The 20,275-nt window shown below is 44.4% G+C and overlaps 1 protein-coding gene across 1 annotated transcript; it reads right to left on the reverse strand.

Annotated features, from left to right (window-relative positions):
- Positions 1–421: 421 nt before the first annotated feature.
- On the reverse strand, positions 422–4,178 carry ADRB2 (adrenoceptor beta 2). The gene has a single exon (XM_080920218.1). The coding sequence runs from the start codon at positions 3,967–3,969 to the stop codon at positions 2,713–2,715; it is 1,257 nt and encodes a 418-aa protein (XP_080776344.1). The 5' UTR covers positions 3,970–4,178; the 3' UTR covers positions 422–2,712.
- Positions 4,179–20,275: the final 16,097 nt, after the last annotated feature.

The raw sequence follows: 20,275 nt of genomic DNA on the forward strand, positions 1-20,275 counted from the left end.
AATATTGACTTATTTATTAATAGTATTTCTTATCCACTTAATTAATAAATAATGACAGGCAGGTTTTATGTATATATAATGTTAAAACTGTGAGTAATTCTAATTGAAGTGACTTAAAATTACATGCTGGTAATAAAGAATTAGAGGATCTTCCAACTTCTCCAATACAAGGAATGACCAAGTAGATTCTTTTTAACAAAGCAAACAATTATCATTCTTGTTCCTCTTGCAGAATTATTTATTTAGTCTCTGATTTTTGTATTACAAGTACAAAAACAAAAAAACAAACGAAATAAGACAAATCCAAAACCCCAAACCCCTGCCCTAATGGGCGAAGTATGGTACAACCCCGAGGAAAGGCTCCACAGGTCAGATGAAGGCAGTGGTCCAAGATGATGCCAATGGAGGCAGCATTTCCATGTCAGCAGTTGCTGGCGGGTGCTTGGGCTGCTGGCTCACCCCTGCTCTGGCATCTTTGGTCACTTACCTTGAGCAGGTCCTTTCCTCTATCAGGTTTTCAGATTATGGAGTCTCGAAATCCAAGACCCTGTGAGGCTATGGGGAATGTGTAGGGTATCTGGAGAAGGTTGCTGTACCTTGGAACATGAGTCCCAGAGCAGGAGGAGGCTGTGGTATGAAAACCTTGACCAGGACGTGAGAGCACAGGAGAGCATACATGCCGCTCTGCATTGCATGGGCTTAGCCTCCTTCTGAGAGATCAGTGATCACCAGGGGCCCCACCACTGAGCTTTCGAGAAACAGAGGAGGCTGGTATTGGGGACCTTGGACAGTAGGGAACAGAGAAGTGGAGTCAGTTTTATGAGGGAAAGAAATGATGTTGAATTTTGAAGGCTGACCCGTCCCAGCCCAGTGTTGCCAAAGAGGACGATCCACTCCGTGAAACCTGGGCCAAGCTCTGGCTCAGACACACAGGCAAAAATAGAAAGGGGCTGCAAGAAGAAATGTGTTTACTTTTGTGATTTCCCTCTGTGCCTCTTAACAGCGTTATAATCTCTCTGCAAATAGGCAGTAAGAGCCTTCGGGCCTCACCTCTACTGATAAACCCTTCCAAATCAACGGCACATGAACCCAAAACCTTAACTTCTCCTGGTAACTACCTGAGCATCTGGAACACAAGTTTAGCAGGCAATGTGATGAAGAAAGAAGAGAGAGGCTGAGGGGCTGTCCCAAGTGAGAGAACTAGAACAAACCTCTCTCCCAGGTATCAAAGATATAGCCTTTATAGTAAACAGCACAAAACAGCCGATTTAGGTTTGCAAAGTCTACACCGGGCTTGCTGCTAAGGAGTACTTTACCCTTAAAGGTAACAGGTCATGGCTGAGGTTATTTTTGGCTTTTTTGGGTTTTTTTTTGTTAACTTGAGGGGTGCTACTGAAATTTACTGGGTACAGGGCTGCTGATAAACATGGTTCCTGGGGATGCCAGACATAGGAAAGCCATGGTTTATACAGAAGTGCAAAGAATCAGGGGACAAAAGACACGAGACAGCAGAAGGGAGCGAAGAGAGGCTGAACCCGTGTTCAGGGCATGAAGCATTCACCAGCTATGTTTTAAAGCTTTGCTCTCTCCGGCCAATGCCTTTGATTTCCCTTGGAATTCCTAGATGCTTGGACAGCTTTTACACTGAACATCCTCCTCATCCTGAACACACCAAGCCCCGCCGAGGCACAAAGGACACTGCCGTAAGAGAGGGCAGTGGTATACATGTAGAGTTATTAAAAAAGTAGGGTTGGAAGGTGGGTATCAGGAGCATGTGGGACAAAACATATGCCCATAACTCTGTCTCTGTGAGTCACGGTTTCCAAGGTGACAGCACAGAAGAACAATTGTAGGACACAACTGTTAACACTGGGTTATGCTGAACACGGGCACGACTGCTTTGGGACACAAGTGGAGTTAGAAAAGACACAGGTTTGTGTCTAGAGGTCCAAAGATACACGGAAGGGCTAGGCAATCAGTGCATGCCAGTCTGACACCCCTGCACACCAAGCCACCCAGCACTTATGACACAGAGTTGCCTATGGTTTCCAGTGGGAGAGACAAGGACACTCCAGAGTCAAGAGGTTTTGTAGAAACAGGTGCAATGAAGTCATGGTCAAACAATTTATTTACTGTAAACTTTAGACTTTGCTCAGAAAAAAAAAAACAAAACAAAAAAAAAAAAACAACTGGTGTTGTCCCTCAAGTCCCTGCTTACACCACTCCATTTGAGCCACTAAGTGGAGTGAGAGAGAGAGAGAGAGAGAGAGAGAATACATATTCACAGCAGAAAGGTCCAAGACACAGGATATTTCAAGTCCAAGGGTACAGGAAGAAAACTCCTTTAGATACTCATTTCCAGCAGCAATATATATTATCCTTAATACTTGACCAATGAGGTAGATACATGGAAACATTATCCAGACAGACAGACAGACTCAGTCCTCCAGGACCAACACACTTCAGACAGAAACTTTGAAGTTCCAAGAAAAGAGGAACTGAACTATACGAGAAAACAATAAGCACTCAAATACAGTTTCTCTCTCTCCCTCTCTCTTGTTTGCAGCTTAAAAAAATAAAATAGAAAAGGCAGAAGGAAGCGCCCCCTTCTGCAAATCTCTATACAATTTTATTCTAAAGTTATTACACTCAAGTTAAATAGTCTGGTTAGTGTCCTGTCAGGGAGGGGTCTTAAAGAGTAGAAAGCCTGCACTACAGAGGAGAGTCATTTGAATTACAGTTCCTCCCTTGGGAGTCAATGCTAAGGCTGGGCACAGTACCTTGACAGTTCACAAGGACTTCCATGCCTGGGGGGTCCTCACACAGCAGTTCATTTTCTTTCTCCTGCCCCAGCTGACATGTGCTGGACTCCCCAGTATAGTCTGTTCTGCCGTTGCTGTTGCTAGAATAGCCGTTCCCATAGGTTTTTGAAGAAGACCTGCGAAGGCACAGAAGCTCCTGAAAGGCAATCCTGAAATCTGGACTCCGACAGTAGATAAGAGGGTTAAAAGCAGAGTTGACATAGCCCAACCAGTTAAGGAGGATGTAAACTTCCTTAGGGATGAGGTTGGCTCGGATGACATGCACAATATTGACGATGAAGAAGGGCAGCCAGCAGAGGGTGAATGTGCCCATGATGATGCCTAATGTCTTGAGGGCTTTGTGCTCTTTCAAGCAGAACTTGGAGGACCTTCGGAGTCCGTGCCCGCTCCGCCCATCCTGCTCCACCTGGCTGAGGTTTTGGGCGTGGAATCTTCCCTCGGATTTGTCTATCTTCTGCAGCTGCCTTTTGGCCACCTGGAAGACTCTGGAATAGACAAAGACCATGACCACTAGGGGCACGTAGAAAGACACGATCGAGGAAGCGATGGCATAGGCCTGGTTCGTGAAGAAGTCACAGCAAGTCTCCTTGGTATAACACGTGATGGCTTCCTGGTGGGTGGCACGGTACCAGTGCATCTGGATAGGCAAGAAGGAGGTAAGGCCGGATACAATCCACACCATCAGGATGACCATTCGGGCCTTATTCTTGGTCAGCAGGCTCTGGTACTTGAAGGGCGACGTGATAGCAACATAACGATCCACTGCAATCACGCACAGGGTCTCGATGCTGGCTGTGACGCACAGCACATCAATGGAAGTCCAGAACTCGCACCAGAAGTTGCCAAAATTCCACATTTTCATAAGGATGTGACTGGCCCCAAACGGCACCACCGCTAGGCCCATGACTAGATCAGCACAGGCCAAAGAGGTTATGAAGTAGTTGGTGACGGTTTGTAGTCGCTCGAACTTGGCAATGGCTGTGATGACCAGCACGTTGCCAAACACGATGGCCAGGACGATAACCGACATGAGGATGGCCATGCCCACCACCCACGCTTCGTCCCGTTCCTGAGTGATGTCGTGGTCTGGAGCTCGGCTTCCGTTGGGTGCCAGCAAGAAGTCGCTGTCGTTCCCCTGTGGCCCCATGGCTGGCTGGCAGGCAGGTGAGCACACGGGCTTTCGGTGCCCAGGCACTCTCAGCGGGTGCACCTCCGACGGGGCGCAGCCGGCCGGGGACGGACTCCTGGAAGCTTCATTCAGCGGCCGTAGGTGGCTGTGCTGGGGGCGCGGTCCTGCACACTCAGCTCGTGGGTGCTCCGGGCTCGCGGTGCCTGCCAGCTGCAGCCTGAATGCAGGAGAAGCAGCCTCGCAGTGCACCCTGCCCGTTATGTGCACCGGACTTTAGGGGAATTGCCCAGTGACGTGTAGCAACTTTGGGCCAATGGCACGGCCGCATGCCCTGAGGGGCGAGGCACCAAGGACCAACCCTCCCTGCCTAGCCCGCCTCCTCTTGGGGTTGGCCCGGGCGGGGCCCAGCTGCTCCCCGGAGGCCAGGCCACCACTCCCTTCTAGCTACCCTAGCTGGGGCACCAGAAAGAGAAATCTGGGGCTGCGGTGCGACCCGCCAACCAGACGCTGTCTGGAGGTGCTACCTGTCTGTGCGGGTCACCTGTGCGGGCTGAGAGGTCTCTGGCTGCCAGTGGTACAGTGCATTTTCTTCTAGGAACAGAAAGAGCAAGCTCACCCGGACACGCACACACAGGCACAAACGCACCCCGCCGACTGGGACATGCTCAGACTTATGTCGAACCACAGCCACAGACACCAAGACACACCCGCGCCCGCTCACGCTGGAGAGGACAGCTGTCTCCTGGTCCAACACAAAGAGGTGCCTATAAACAAACCCAGGAACACCCAAAAACTTGCGGAAAGAAACGCACACACAAGCGCTCCCGTGGAAACGCGGAGTGCGGACCACTTAGACACCGGTGTCCACATTCAGGTACCACCCTCCTCTTGCGCTCCGGAGTGGCACCCCATTCGCAGACACCCAGTGTGTTCCCTTTCAGTTATTTGGCAAGAGCTCAGGAGGTGACTCCAACATCTACAGAGTTTCTCAGCACACTTTGTGAAAAATATTTTGTTGGTGTTCTCCCTTCTTGAGAACTTGCAGGCACCACACCAAGGCAGTGACTTCACCCTTTGCATTTCTTTAGGAATGGAAGTATACACATTTGGGGAGAGTTGCAGGGGGCCGGAAAGGGCGTGTTCTTCTTAATTCTTGGGAGTGTGACATCATTTTCTTGTTATATGGTGGGTATCTGAGGATGAATTGAAAATGAAAATGAAATAATTTTTTAATTTAAAAAATTAAACTACATAATGTTAAGTGCATGAGAGTCTTATCTCTGTATTTGTCTGTGCACAGTGTTTGTGCCTGTTTTGGGGGTCAGGAAAAAACATCAGATTCCCTAGGACTGAATACACAGATAGTATCAGCTCACAAATTGCCTTGGTGGGTGCTGGGAATTGAACCTCGGTCCTCTGGAAGAGCAGCCAATACTTTTAACCACTGAGCTTTCTCTCCAGTCTGCAGTTTTCTTTTCAAACAATTTCTTTAGATAATCCATTGTAACTACAAAATATTAATTGTATTAATTGCATGTGTTGGCTGAATAATTTGCTAATCTCTTAGGCTGTGTCATGTGAACCTGCCACCACTGGGTTATTTCTGTCTTAAAAATAAAACAATCCACAATTTCATATAAAAACATGTTTTATGGAGTCCATTTTACAGCTACAGAAGGAAAATGATAGTTGATCCTTCCCATTAAAAAATCAGACCAAGACTAAGATTTCATGAAATACTAACCCTTTCACCTGGCAAATGACTTGACTGCTGGGGAAAAAAAATTAATTTTCAAGGTTTGATTTCACATGTATTATATTTAATAGACTGAAAGCCTTTCACACAGAAAAAGCAAACATACTTTGTAGATTACATAATAACATAACAATGGCTGACATTTAGGGAACATTCTGCTATGTGCCTTTGTGCATTATTGCATTTAATTCTTCCCACAATCCCATGGGGGTATTTTTAGCTTGATTCTCCAGTGGGGCTCAAAGAGGCAAATCGCTTGCCCATGGACACTGGCCAGGCAGCACCTGAATCTGAATCTGAACCTAAATCTGTTCTGATTCTAAAATCCATTTTCTTGCAACCTCTTGAAGGTACTGTGTTAGTTCCATGTAGAAAAGGGGAGGCTTCAGAGGAAGCTCACAGCTGGGATTGGAGCAGTTGGGTTCCCGGTTCACCTGGAAAACTTTATAATCAGTTTCCTTAGTCAAACCACAAAGAAGGGACCAAATTCTCTCCATCTCTTAAGGGGGTGTGCTGCAGGTTTGGTGTGTGTGGGAGGGGAGAGGAGGCAGGGAAGGAGAGAGAGAGAGAGAGAGAGAGAGAGAGAGAGAGAGAGAGAATATGCTACTTTCATTGTGATGAGTGAGAATTGAATTCTATAGAAACCATAAGTGCTGTTACATAGCTAAATATCAGACGCATGGGAGTTTGTCAGTGAACTTGGGCAGTTTACTTACTCATTTGGAACACATTATTCCTTTCCTCTAGCTGAGCAACAGTAACATACTTTGTCAGAAAGAAAGTAGGTTCAGTGTTTACTTCAGAAACGGGGCTTATCGATGGAACCAACAGGGACCCTTCCACCTCCTTCAGTGACACACATTCTTTTTTGACAAGTGCCTCATAAATATTTCCCATAAACCCTACAAATATCAATTAAGGATCTTTTCTGTTCACAGTTTTCCAAGCACACCCACTCCACATTTGTGCTTCCCAAAACTGGCTCTGGTCTGGTACATTTTAGGAAGAGGCTTTGTGTTATGCAACAACCTTCCCTTAAATACGAATCTACCCCGAATTGTGGAACTAAAACACTTGAAACCTGCTTCCTGTTTGTGAAGGTTAGGAATAAATAAACACTGAGCGTAAGCTCCCCTAAACAACAAAAATCGAGTCAGGCAAAACCCTTTTTAGGAGAAACACGATCTTTTATCGCTAGGCACTTAAGTTGCCTGAACTTTAACTATGTAATTTAGGAAGCATCTTTTAAAAACCTCACACATACTAAATGAAGAAGAGGAAACAACATTGGTCAAAAAGGAGGTCCTGTGATATTTCCCACCAGTTTTGACCAATGGGCATAGTCTTTCCCCCGGAGGTAGGAATTTCAGAATGTTATCTTTTCTCTGCCCTTCTTTTAGGATTCCAAGTCTAGACACAATTAAAATAGAGAAAAGCTTAGTAGACTGCTTTGTTTATTTACTTTACTTTGAAAATTAAAAAAAAAAAAGAAAGAAAGAAAGAAAGAGAGGAGCCTGGAGTGAAGTAGTGGGGCGTATCCTGCTCAGGGTGTCAGGAAAGTTAAAAATCTGTCTCTTCACTCCTACTCCCTTTTCCTACCTAGAAACTGTGATTTGTTTCATTTCACAGTGAATCTGCTACGGCTGCTTATAAACCTCGAGGCCTTACTGAGTTAAGTAATACTACTTTAGACTAAGCTCCGTTTATCTGATGTAAGAAAAACCGAGCGTTTTTATGGTGATTGATAATGTCTAATTACATATTTTGTCAATCCCTTAAGACACTGATCTGCCATTTCCTGTCTGCCAAGCAGGAATTAAAAAGAAAAAAAAAAAACAGTTTGATTTATCTAATGAGTGTTTGAACAGGAGAAAGGATCTGTACTGCCACAGAATGCCTGCACGCCACCAGTTGGACGGCTAAGAAACCTCCTCCTGGGTCTTGGCTCTGGTAAGAATTCTCCCATCTTCATGATTCTGGGCAGACAAACATCTGTGGAGCTCTTTTGTTCAACATGACTATCTTTTAATAACATCCCTGGACAGAATCATCTCACGATACTATGCTAAACAAGATGAAAAGCACATGGTTTACTTAGCATGCTACCTTCGGAAGGCGAGAGTTATTCCCTAGGTCATGTAATTTTGCATTCAAAGCTAGATGTAGAATGCATATTTGTTTCACCATATCCTGCGTGAAAGGACCCTTTGAGCATGAGTAATGTGCAATTTGTTTTTTTGTCTGAGTTACGATAAAGGCAAACAAACCTCCATTTCCTTGTGAAAGGGAACCAAAGTTTCCAGAGAGAAGAATGAACCTGAAAAGAATGACTACTAGCATTTGACTTGCCTAATTGTATGGGGAAGAAATGATGTGGGGGTGAAGATCCTTAGACCCTTACACAGAGTGCTCCTCAAGCTCTTGGAAGGAAAACCCCACTGGTGTTTTTCATAGTGTATTGCTCCCACTGTCCAGGTTTTGAACCAACATCTGTCTTCTTTCCATTTATGCACATGACTCTTAAGTCTGCCCCCTTGAGGTGACTCAAAACAATCACCTCTTGCTTTTCTTCCTTGAGTTCTTGACAGACCCTTCTGAGATCTCTCCTCCTGAGTCTAGGATGCCTTGGACCACTATGGCTGATTTCTTCCTCCCTCACAGTGCTTCATTTAGTTGAGAATGTTAACACTGATATCTGGACCATCCTTAAACAAGCCGTCAGTCACTTTGTGATCACCTTGGCAACTGTGAAGTAGAGCAGGGCAACCAGCAAAGCTCTCCAAACAGGTGTTTATGCCAGATGAATTTAATTTCCTGCTATGCTTGGGTTTTATGAGAGACACGCTAATAAATCCTCTACATCCCAGGGGCATTGGACAAAAAGAGAAGGCATTAAATCAGAACAAGGGATGGGGAGGAGGCAGGAGAGAGAGGATAATTCAGTTGACCACATACAGGACTCTTTGACCCAAAAAAACAAATTAATAATTCAAAGGGGCTAAACATCAACAGCTTTCTTAATTGGCATTGATTTGCAAGAGAATTAAACCCCATAGAAAATTATTTGATTAAATATTCTTTCTAGTTCTCCTAAGCTGATACAAAAGTATCCTCCTAAGGACATGAGAAGAAAGTTGTAAGTAATTTCCATGTGATAGATACCCAAGAATCTGTGCATGATTCTTTTGATGAATCAGAGAGGGGTTGCTCGGAGTCTCCTTCAAAAATGGGGACGAATAATGAGCAATACATGAGTGACAGATGTCTGGACGGGAGGGAAGCACTGATGAATAGACAGGCCATGAGTAGGGCATGAGCACACATCTAATCCCAGAAAAGCCATGGTGTTCTGAGTAAGCTCAACAAGTCATCTTCTCTCTTGGAGCCTCAACTGTGATATGTATAAGGGAGCTTTCCATCAAAAATGCGTGCCTACTGTGGGAGGAAGTTACTTGAAGGCCATTGAGGAGATGGGTTTCTGGCTGTAAAGAGCCACTGTGGAGTTGGCAAGTAGAATCCTACAGAAGAACTTGTTTACAACCCCACACTCACATCTGGCTTCCTGCAACCCTGGATTTCACTGTTCTGAACAGCAGGTACATCATGATTTCCTAGATCACTGGTCCACTTCTAGAGCTCAAAAACACTTAAAAAATTATATTCAGCTATAGCCACATATATGGAGAACTAGTATCACTTGCCATAAATAGAAAGTAACCACAGAAACCAAACAACGCTAGTGAAACGCAGCTTGATTTTGCTGCCTGCCAAAGTCCTGAGACCGAGACAGCTCTCTGTTGAAGAGAAAGACTGTCAGTGGTATTCTAGTACTGAAGGAGAGTGTTTTTATGTATCCCAAAATGCTAAATGACAGTTGAGAATTGAGTTACTCCTTGGCAGGTGGGAAGGGACAGGTGTGTGTTGGTGTTTTATTATCTTCATAATGTTGGGAGGGTTATGTAAATGGCATTACTCTCAGATGTTTTAGATGGTTAGATGGGATAATGCATTTAAGGAACTTAGAGAAGTGTTTATCATCATCATAGTAGAAATCATTGTCATCATCGTCATCTTCATCGTCATCATCTTTGTTGTCATCATCAACATTTTTGTGAGTTTTCTGGGACAGATTCTATTTCAGGAAATCCTATTCATTTCCTTGAGGGTGATCCTTTAAATTAATAAATAAACTGACCCAGCAAAGCACGGATCCTTCCTATACACCAAATTACCTGTGGTGGATTTGGTAAGATTTTGCATTAGATTGGCAGGCAGCTGTAAGTCCTCAATGGTGAAGATTGGCTTGCTAGTATTGAGAAAGGGAAGTCTTTGTGAAGAAGAAGCAGCTGAGGGTTGAAAGAAGCAAAGAGCCAGGCAGAGTCTGATTCTTGGAACAGTGCTGGAGCAACTCAGGAGCCAAATGCTTCCTCCTATTGTTAGTGGGAAAAAACCTGAACCAGTTACTTAATCTGTGTCACACTTTGCTTAAGTGTTCTTATCTCACAACCTCACGGGATGCTAAGAGGGTCAAACAAGTTAGTATCTCCAGTGTGGTCAGGATTAGCTTGGCAGAGAGTTTGTGCTACACTCATTACTAACAGTAAACCCAGAGCATCTATAGAGAGGCTCATTATTTACAGAGTTTAGAAAACAGGCTACAGAAAACACACAGGTCATGTGACTTAGGCGGAAGAAATCCTGTGTGTAAACTGCATGGTGCTGTGGCAAAGGCAAGATGATGTAGAGTCTCTTGGCCCCTGAAAGAAAGAAGTGAAGGGTTTATGGTGATCAAGCCATATCTGTTGTATAAGAAGGAAGCAGTGCTGATGAAGAAACCACAGGAAGTGAAATTGATCCCAGGAAAGGACAGAGGAAGGGGAGAATCTTCAGGAAAGAAACACAGGGGTCCTTCTCCAAAGCAGGATCTTCTCCTGGGACACAGAAGGAAAATTATGTTTTGGCACAACACCATCACCAGAAGCAACTTATGGGGCAAAGTGATGCTTCCAGAGGTGTAAGACTCCATCTTGGCAGAGAGACATGGCAGCAAGCAGCAGGCATGGCGCAGAAGCAGGGAGCTTGAGAGTTTGAACCTCAACCATAAGCCTGGAACAGAGAGATCTCAAAGCCTGCCCCGTGTCATTTACTTCCTCCAGCAAGGCTGCACCTACAAAACCTCCCAAACACTACTACCAACTGTGAGTCAAGCATTGAAATCCTGAGCCTATGGTGGACATGTTTCAATCGTGATGGTCAAGGAGAGGTCAAGGTGTCCCAACTGTGTCTACTGACTGTGGATCAGGGAATATGGAGAAACTAGTCCTGGCACTTCCTTATACTATGTGACTGTCCCTTGCCTGTCCTCTGTTTCCAGATACATAAAACAATAAGATCAAATCAAGAGTCTTCAAGATCAGATCAAGATCAGTTCCTGGTACATCATTGTTGAAACTTAGTGTGGAATCTGAAAAACAATAATAACATTTTCTGTTCATCATATCCACTACATACCAGGAACTGGAGATGGCACCTTTGTGCCCTCTTCATGTGTAACCTTAGGGTTCATTCTTATTTTTGTACAACCCTACAGCAGAGGCGAAGCTATTCCCAACCATGGATGGGACACAGGGCAGCATGCCCCAGGTTATATAATAAATAATAGAAGAAGGGCTTTTAAACTGGCTCCGTCTGATTACAAGCCTAAGTCTGAATCATTGTCACAGGACTCAGCCCCAAATGTGTATCTTAAAAACAAGGCTGTATATTCTGTCTGCTGTGGAGGAAGTGCCCTGTTGCTAGGGGCTCACAGCAACTACTGCAGCTAAGAGGCATCAGTTTCTACATGTATGGGAACAAGGCCAGAGAACCAAGATTTTGAGCCAAGTACCTCATTCATGATTTTTCAAAAGAGAGGCAAGATACTAGTGCTTGGACGTTGTTGGCTGTGAGGCTCTGGGCTCTCTGCTCCTGCCCCTTTCCTTTGCTTACTGTAGACTGAGTTAGATCAGCAGGCTTGTTGTTCCACACACTGAACCTACAATAGCTGTCCGCTAACGTTAGTGTCAATCCCCAGTCTGCTTGTTCTATTGCTTTACTTGTTTGTATTCACAGTATCCCGATACAGGGTCAAGGCTACAGAAGACAAGTACTTCACATGCAGGGGCTTGTGCAACCCTAGCCCAGACCTAGACCCTCTTAAAGTACCTTGGGAGAGGCCAATGAGTGTAAGGAAACAAATAGGGAGGTAGGCTCCTCTGATAATTAGTACTTGAACTCAACTCCAGTACAATGCAGGAAATACCTTTTACAGGTACAAACTTCCTTTGGTGGTTGGGGTCCAGTTCAGTACCTTACTTTCCAGCAGAGATAGTAGGAAGAAGACATGGGAAAACTCCTAAGAATACCAAGTAATAGGTCACATGAGGACTCTGGCCAACAGACTAGTGGGATTAAAAAAAAAGACAATAAATTATGGTGGCTGTTGGGAGAAAGTGATTTGGTAGAATTTACTAAAAATGTATACATCCTTTCATCTGGAAGTCCAGTGTTACAAAGGAAAGGTCTCTCTTAACTGTGAGTTGCAAAAGTTGTTGTTCTGTAAAGAAATATCCTTAAGTACTAGTTGCTCAGAAGAGAAGGTATCTAAACAGATAAGAAGAAATCCATATAGTGTGTTGTGATATGCAGTCACTGACAATGTACTCGATGTATGGGAAGTGACTCAGGAACTTGTCCTTACTGTGTTATAAAAAGAATATGTTTGTTTTGTTAAATCCAATGAAACTTTCTCTACTACCACAGGTCCTGTTGCAAACTCTCAGGGTCATTGGTCATGTTACTGCATGTCAAAAATGTATAGTAATGCTGTCTTTCTTTTTTAATGCTGTCTTGAGAAGGGCAATTATGGAAAAGGTCAGTGTTTTGTGAAGGCTATGAAAGAAGTGTGAAAGGGGACTTGCTGGCTTAGCTAAATGTGTCCAGGTAGATGAAAAGACATAGACATGTTTACCAAGCTCTAGGGAAATGTCAGGAAAGCATCGCTGTGCTATCATGCAGACCTGTGTTTGGATCCTCAGCATGCATGCAAACCCAAGCTGTGAGCCAAAGTATCTGCAGTCTGAGTGTTTGGGAGGATCACTGGAGCTCACTGTCCCGCCTAACAAAATTGATGAGCTCCAAGTTCAAGGGCTAGACCCTACCACCATAATTTACGAGAGCAGCCGAGGAAGAGGGCTGGACAGCAACCTCAGGACTTCACACGTGTATTGAAGCTCACCCACACTCATGTGTACACACACACATGAGTTTTTCATTCAACTGGGTGGGTGCAGAGTTGGGTTTGAAATGTGTATGGAATTTCAGTGGTCAGACAAGGAAGGAGTAATGATCTAGAAACATCACAGGCCAAGGTCTAGAAGTGGGGCCCATTCATCTCTGGTTGGGAAACGGCAGATATTCTTGGAGGTGCTGGCACAGCTGAAGTGCACTGTGCATTTTGAAATTCCCCGAAGGCCATGGCAATCTGGAAGAATTTTCACAGCAAGATAAGAGAGGCCATTCCACAGAGAGGTGCTCAGGAGCCTAGCACCAGAGAACACATGGGGCAAGAAGCAGATTCACCAAGGGCAAGATTTGGGTTTGGTGCTGCTTATAATAGTTTAGATTTAAAGAGGCGTGGGTGGGGTGGGGGAGGAGCTAGCTGGAGAAGGACAGACAAGGGCAATAGTTTTTGACATGACTGTTGTTAGGATTCTTCCAGACTCCACCCAGCCAGGTATGCTCCGCTCCAGTTACCTGGCACTATAAAAGAGGCTGCTTGCCCCCTCCTTACTCTCTTGCTCTCTTCTCTTGTTCTTTGTTCTTGCCCTCTTGCTCTTACCCCTTTGTCCCTCCTCTCCCCATTCCCTTTCCCCTTTCTCTCCACGTGCTCATGACCAGCCTCTTTTTCTCTATTCCTCTTCTCTGTCTCTGCCCCTAATACCCTCTTAACTCCCCTCCCCATACCCCGAATAAACTCTATTCTAGTCCTGGTGTGGCTGGTCTCTAAGAGGGAAGAGTTGCCCAACATGGGTCCACCAGAGGCATTCCCCTTTCCCCCTACACCTCCATAGAACATATCCCCCCCAATATCTTTATCTTTTTTCCAACATTGGTGCAGAAACTTGTGACATATCTTTTATCTTTTTATATACACAACCACCGTAGTTCTTGAATTGTTCAGACCATGCTTTCTCAGAATTCTGGAACATACTCTCACAGCTGAAATAATCATGCTGTCTTACCATAGCATGAGGGTAGGGAGGAGATTTGTAGATAACCGCAAAGAAGTAAAAGTAGAAATTGTTAGGTTTTTTTTTTTTTTTTTTTTTTTTTCAATCTGTTTAAAAAGGGAGGAGGAAGGATGTAAGTAAAATGAAACCAGGAAACGAAAGTGATGATGGGTAAAACTTAAACAACAAGGAAGCTTCTAGAAGAGAGCTGGAGCTGGCTGGAACAGTTCTGTGGGCCTGTTTTCCACAGAAAACATCTACATGCCATCTTTGCGTGCAGTTTGCTGACAGGCCCTTTTAACAGTCCAGCAGATCAGCAGGGCTACAGATCATTCTGTCTCAGAGGCACCCTGAAGGGTCACCTCAATCATCAGGTCCTTAGTTCAGCAAAGGAGCCTCAGAGGTGGGCGCAGACAGTGAGAGGGGTGGCAGTTAGCTAGCGGTTCTCAGTCTTCCCTGCTGTTCCTGGTGCTCAAAGCTCCCCCTCCAGTCCCCCAGTTTAACACATTTGTGCTTACTCACTTCCTAGTTTCGAGCTTAATTATCACTTCCTGTGGTAGTCAACTTTCCCACCCTAGACATACCAGCAAGCCCCTTGCTGTCTCAGTGCGTATCCTGAATCTTTATACCTTTGGTTCTATTCATGAGATTATTCTACTAATAACTCTTCCCAGAGACCTCTCCATGCTGCAGCCCTCTACCAGCTAGAGTTCTGAGCATCCTGACACTCAAGAAATGGTTGTGAGATTCAAGCTCCTGTTTTCCTTTGTTCTTCTTCATATTGAGTGTTCCAAGTCCCTTCGAGGACTCTGGGACTGTGATTCTGCTCACTTGCTTCTTTCTCCTCCACAGACCCTCCCAAGCTGGGAAGGCCCCACCCTGACCTGACTGTCACTGAGGTGGTTAGCCCCACCCTCTCTCACTTCCACTCTTAAGACTCTGCCCTCAAGGCCCACAGTCAACAGTCAACCCCTGATTCAGTCGGTTCCCCTGTATCCAGTGACCCCTCCTCTTCAAGTTGTTGTCAAACAAGGCACATTTCCTTCCTCATGTTTAAACAGTGGGTTCCCAAGGCTGCAAGACAAAACTGCATGGGGTCACTTTTTTTTAGGCTCTTGGTTCCTTTTGCAACACTTCCTCAATTCTACCAGACTCTGTCTGCACCAGAATTACTCCTGTCATTGCTGTGGGGGTGGGAGTTGGGGGTCGTGTATGTTTGTTGCTCTTTGTCTGTTTTTATCCTCACGCTAGTTAAATGTTTCATCACTTCTAGCTTTCCTAGCCCTTCTTTATGATAACTACCTCAGGAATTTCCCCAACTTGACAGTCTGCTCCGGTTATATATCGGTACAGGGACTTCGATGGACACAGCCCTACCTTCTCTGCCCGAAGCAATGCCTGCAAGTTGGCATTCACAGGTTGCGTCTGGCCCACAGACGGTGTTTTGTTTGGTATACAGAGTTTAAAGAATTAACCAATCTCCAGCAATTAAAATTGAAGCTGTGTATATAATTTTAGAAGCATTGCTTCTCCTAAAAGTCATCAGTGAACCAGCCTTACCAGAAACTCGGAAACAACAAATAAAAGCTGCAAAAAAGAGTCCTCCACTGGGCCGTGTGGTCTTGAGTTTACCAGAGTCTATTACTTCCTTGGTACTCCTGGTTTTCAAGCTAAGAGGTTATCTGCCATCTACCAACACATGAGCAGTGATTCACCCATGGCACCATTTCCTGGCGCTAGTTTCCTGCCTTGTGGAGGCCCCCACCTTGCTATCTATATTTGGCTTACGACTTCAGGCAGAGGATGTGGCTCAGTGGTTAAGAATATTTGCTGCGCAAACATGAGGACTGGAGTTCAAATCTCCAGCAGCCTCAGACAACGAGCTGGTGTAGTGTATGGGTTTATAGCTCCGATGTGGTTAGAAGGTGGAATCCAGAGACTGACTCCCCAGGGCTGGCTGACAGCCAGCTAGTTCCAAAACATGGTAAGCATGAAGTCCAGTGAGAGAATCTGTCTCAAGGGAGTAAGACATCTGATATCGTCTTCTGGTCTCTACACCTGCAGGGACATGCAGACAGACAGACAGGCAGAGGTAGGTAGGCAGGCAGGCAGAGAGACAGACAGACAGACACACAGACAGAATAGTTAGTCCCTCATACTTACATAGCACTTAAAATTCACAGATCATCTTTATGTTTTATGTGTAGTCTAAAAATGTGGATATGTAAAACTTTCAGCTTTCTATTTCCCTACCTTCTGTGGATCTTCTCCTGTAAGCAGGCTCTCCTTTTACAAAGCAAGAATCCAAGCAGAGGAGGCACCTGCATGTCTTTAGCCTCAGATGTTAACCAGGGACACGTAGCTCCCTGTGAACTATTTGCTCATGCTTACTGGGTCCAATATCTAAGTAGGTCACTTCTTATTTCATGACGTCACTCTTGGCTCATCAGTTAAAATAAATTCAAATCACTTCTTACTTTCACAGTCTTGTAATCGTCTTTCTGAGATACAACACAAAGAGGTATAGGCATTTTAGGTATATGTTGAGCGTTTTATGAGTATCTTTTAGTTAAACATTTTTTAGTGTATTTATGAAATACTGTGACATGCTCACATATTATATGTTAATGAATGCTCATAAAGGGCCTCCCCTTCTGGGCAGGGTGGTTTGCGCTCATAATTCCGGAACTTTGGTGCAAAGGCCAGAAGTTTGCAAATGCAGGCCTGGACCACATAGCACGTTTTAGACCAAGAACCTTGAAACCGAAATAACTAAAAGAGACAAGAATATCCAACAACAGACCGTTATTTTGTACGTAGTGTCCAGCATGAGACAGCACACCTGCCTGTATTAGCTCCTTAGAGCTTTGCCGTCTAGAGAATTGCATATAAGGAAAGAGACTTCGGTCTCCTAGTTAATGAATGGCCACACTGAGACACGAACTGAGCCTCCCTATCTCCTAAATTCCCAGGTGAGCCATGGGAAGCAGAGAGGCAGAGGCCTGAGATAGCACTACCATGAAGCAGTTGCATAGAAACCCCAGGCCTTTGCAAGTAAAAGTCAGCTCTCGGTCACCTCCCAACTGGGTTCCTTTTCCTTAGACCTCTACCCTGCCCCCCCCACCCCAGCTGTCACTTTGGTAATCTCACCCTTTACTTCTCAAAGTTTGCAGTTAAACCTTCCGTGCAATGGCTCATTTTGGAATCAGCGTGATCAAGAATCGACATGATAGAGAAATACAGGCCTGGTTTCCTTCCTTTTTTTTTTTTTTTTTTTGAAACACATTAACAAAAGCCACAGAACCAGAAACAGGAAATGCTCTTTATTCATGCACAGGATGGTGAGAGACAGATATAGCATCTTATAGACTTGATGGTGTCATCCCAATGCCTGTGCATGTTGGGAAGGGCCTTCAAGCATCTTTCTCCTCCTTCGTGTCACAGATAGTGAACCCGAATCTCAGAAAAGAAAAAAAAATGTTCTGCAGAAGGATATGGTTGGCATGTGTCAGCCATCAATAGAAGCCCATTTTCCAGGACTCATACCTAACCCCTCGTGGTCCATAGGCCTCTTGTTCAGGGGTTGGCTTGTGCTGTTCATGCACAATGAAGCTGCTGCCTCCCCATTCCTCTTTCACTTCTGTGCTGCAGGTGCTGAGATCTGCAAACTCCATCTCTGAGGGTTTCTTGCTGAGTATCTTGATGATCTCACTGGCATCAAGGGACGGTTGGTAATCCCTTCCAGCTCATTGGCACCCCTGAAGAAGCTGTCCCCCCTGCTCTGAAACCATGCTTTTCATATGACTCCTCCTCTGTCTGAGATCTAACTGTTGTCCATCTGTGCACTTCCTGTGCATGGCATTTCTCTGGCAGCCTCCCTGCTTCCTTCTGTTCTCTTCTTCTGGCTGGCAGTAGCATCCTCCTGAAGTGAATCTCAACACGGCTTTCTGAGCATTTTATTTGCACAACCTTTGGATAACCGTGCAACACATTCCTTGTTTCAAGTGCCTTTTATTTGAAACAACCAACAGAGCTTTTCATCTCTAAACTCAACTTCAATCAATACAATGTTTACAGACTCTTCTAGCTCTTCCAGTTTTGTCCTTATGAGTATTTGAAAACAAAACAAAACAAAAACATCGAACAATAGGTGAGATCCAAAAAACAAGATGAGACTGAGACGTTAACATTCGTTTACGAGGTAGCTACTCGGGATCCATTTGGGTTCTGAAGCATACTGAGGTTGCCTAAACTACCAGGAGTTTGAAGTTTCGAAGGAGGGATGGGTACACTAAGAGCTCTGGTGGTGTGGGACTCTGGGACGAGAGCATCGAGATTTTGACTCTGAAATGATAAGGTAGCAGAATGCTGAGATGTGCTTAGAAAGTCAGATGTCACTGAAACCTGAGACCAAGCAGGAGTTAGTTTGTCAAACAAGTTTGGGGGTTATGGGAGGCCATTGAAAGAGACATCAAGGGCAGAGATGATAGATAAGAAAACAAGTCAAGGCCTGTCCAGGTGGAGCTGTTATTTTCCCCTGGGTATGTTCACTGAAGTCCTCAGCCCCAATCAGAATGTGACCTTATTTGTAAATAAGGCTGTAGTGTGTGTGTGTGTGTGTGCGTGTGTGTTTAAATGAGAGCAGACGTGAAGTTTCTTATCTAATAGAACAGGTGTCCTTAGACAGGAGACAGATGTGGAGATAGACAAATGCACTAAAGCAGAAGACCATACAAGTGGGAGGTCACGATTGGAAGGATGAGTCTACATTCCAAATGCTGCCAACAAACCCAAGAAGCCAGGAGGAAAACCCACTGAGCAAATTAGGTTCTCATCCTTGGCTCTTGGAACCAATTAGTCCTCATAACATCATTGATTTCAGACTCAGACTGTGAGATAAAATGCTTTCTCACTGCAGCTGCACTGTCTCTGGTACTCTATTGAGGCAGCACTGATACAAACCAACAAAATAACACAAGGGACAGTGGGGAAGCAGGTTGCATGGCTCAATAGCTACAGTTTCCATTCAGCCAGCATCTAGGCTTATAAGTATAGGCGTATAGCTCATTTACCTGATGACTACTACCTATTACCTAAAATAAAGAGAGTGACTATAGGGAATCTTGAATTGACTAAGGTTACTTACTTCATATGATGCTAAAGTTGGGCTTTGAATTTAGACTGAGAAGTATCCATTGATAACACCATAACTCCACAGATGTAAGGTTTTGTTTGTTTGTTTGTTTTGTTTTGTTTTGTTTTGTTTTCAAATCTTGAGAATAATACCTATATCTAGAGACTTGGAGAGATTCAAGTTACTTAAAGTAGAATTTATAAATGATAAATTGCTCATTACTCTAAAAGATATATTTATAAATGATAAATAAAATATAATTTATAAACTATAAATGTATTTTCTCTGTGTTGATTTATATGGAAATTGACATGCAAATAACATCATCACCATGAACTGAGAACCATGATCCTTGGAGGATTTTAAGGAGAGTGTAATGGTAAATATTTTATTTTAGCATCAAGAATTGGCTGGACAAAAGGATAAGTGGACACTGACTGTTATTAGGAGCCATTTCTTTTGGAGACTTTCAATAAAGAAACAAGTCAAACAAGCCATAAACTATTAAAGGATCATCCGATATCCTTTAATGAAGACTCTTAAAAACAAATATCCAATTAAGTGCCGTGCTGTCAATAAGAATGAAACTTTGGCTAATCTCTCAAGTAGGCTTAGCATGATTGGCAAATTCAACTGAATTGTGTGAGTTAAGTAATTGTGAGCTTGTGTAGGTTCTTTGGTTGGTGGTTTAGTCTCTGAGAGCAGCAACTTGGTCTTCATGTAGGTCTCAAACAAGTGGAGCAGGGACTGTCCCAAGAGCTGTTCCCTGTCTGTGGGATATATTCTTCTAGCTGGGCTGCCCTGTCTGGCCTCAGTGGGAGAGGATGCACCTAGCCTCTCAAGGACTTGGTGCTCCAGGGTGGAGGGAATACCCAGGGGGACCTACGTCCACTCAGAGGAAAAGGGGATGGGGGAAAGGACTATGGGAGGGGGTGACTGGGAAAAGGGCAGTAAGCTGGATGTAAATAATAATAATAATAATAATGACAACAACAACATTTTTTTAAATTGTGAGCCTAGGGTATGAAACAAGTTCTGTCTATAACAGTGGAAAGTGAGGTTTAAGCAAAACTTCCATATCCAAATCTGAGAAAATTTCATCACTCACCATAGTCATTTACCTGCCATTGGTCTTCTTGAGTGTTTAATGCCTGACAGCTAATC

Source organism: Micromys minutus, assembly GCF_963924665.1.
Source record: "Micromys minutus genome assembly, chromosome: 8".
In the NCBI taxonomy this organism is placed as follows: Eukaryota; Metazoa; Chordata; class Mammalia; order Rodentia; family Muridae; genus Micromys; species Micromys minutus.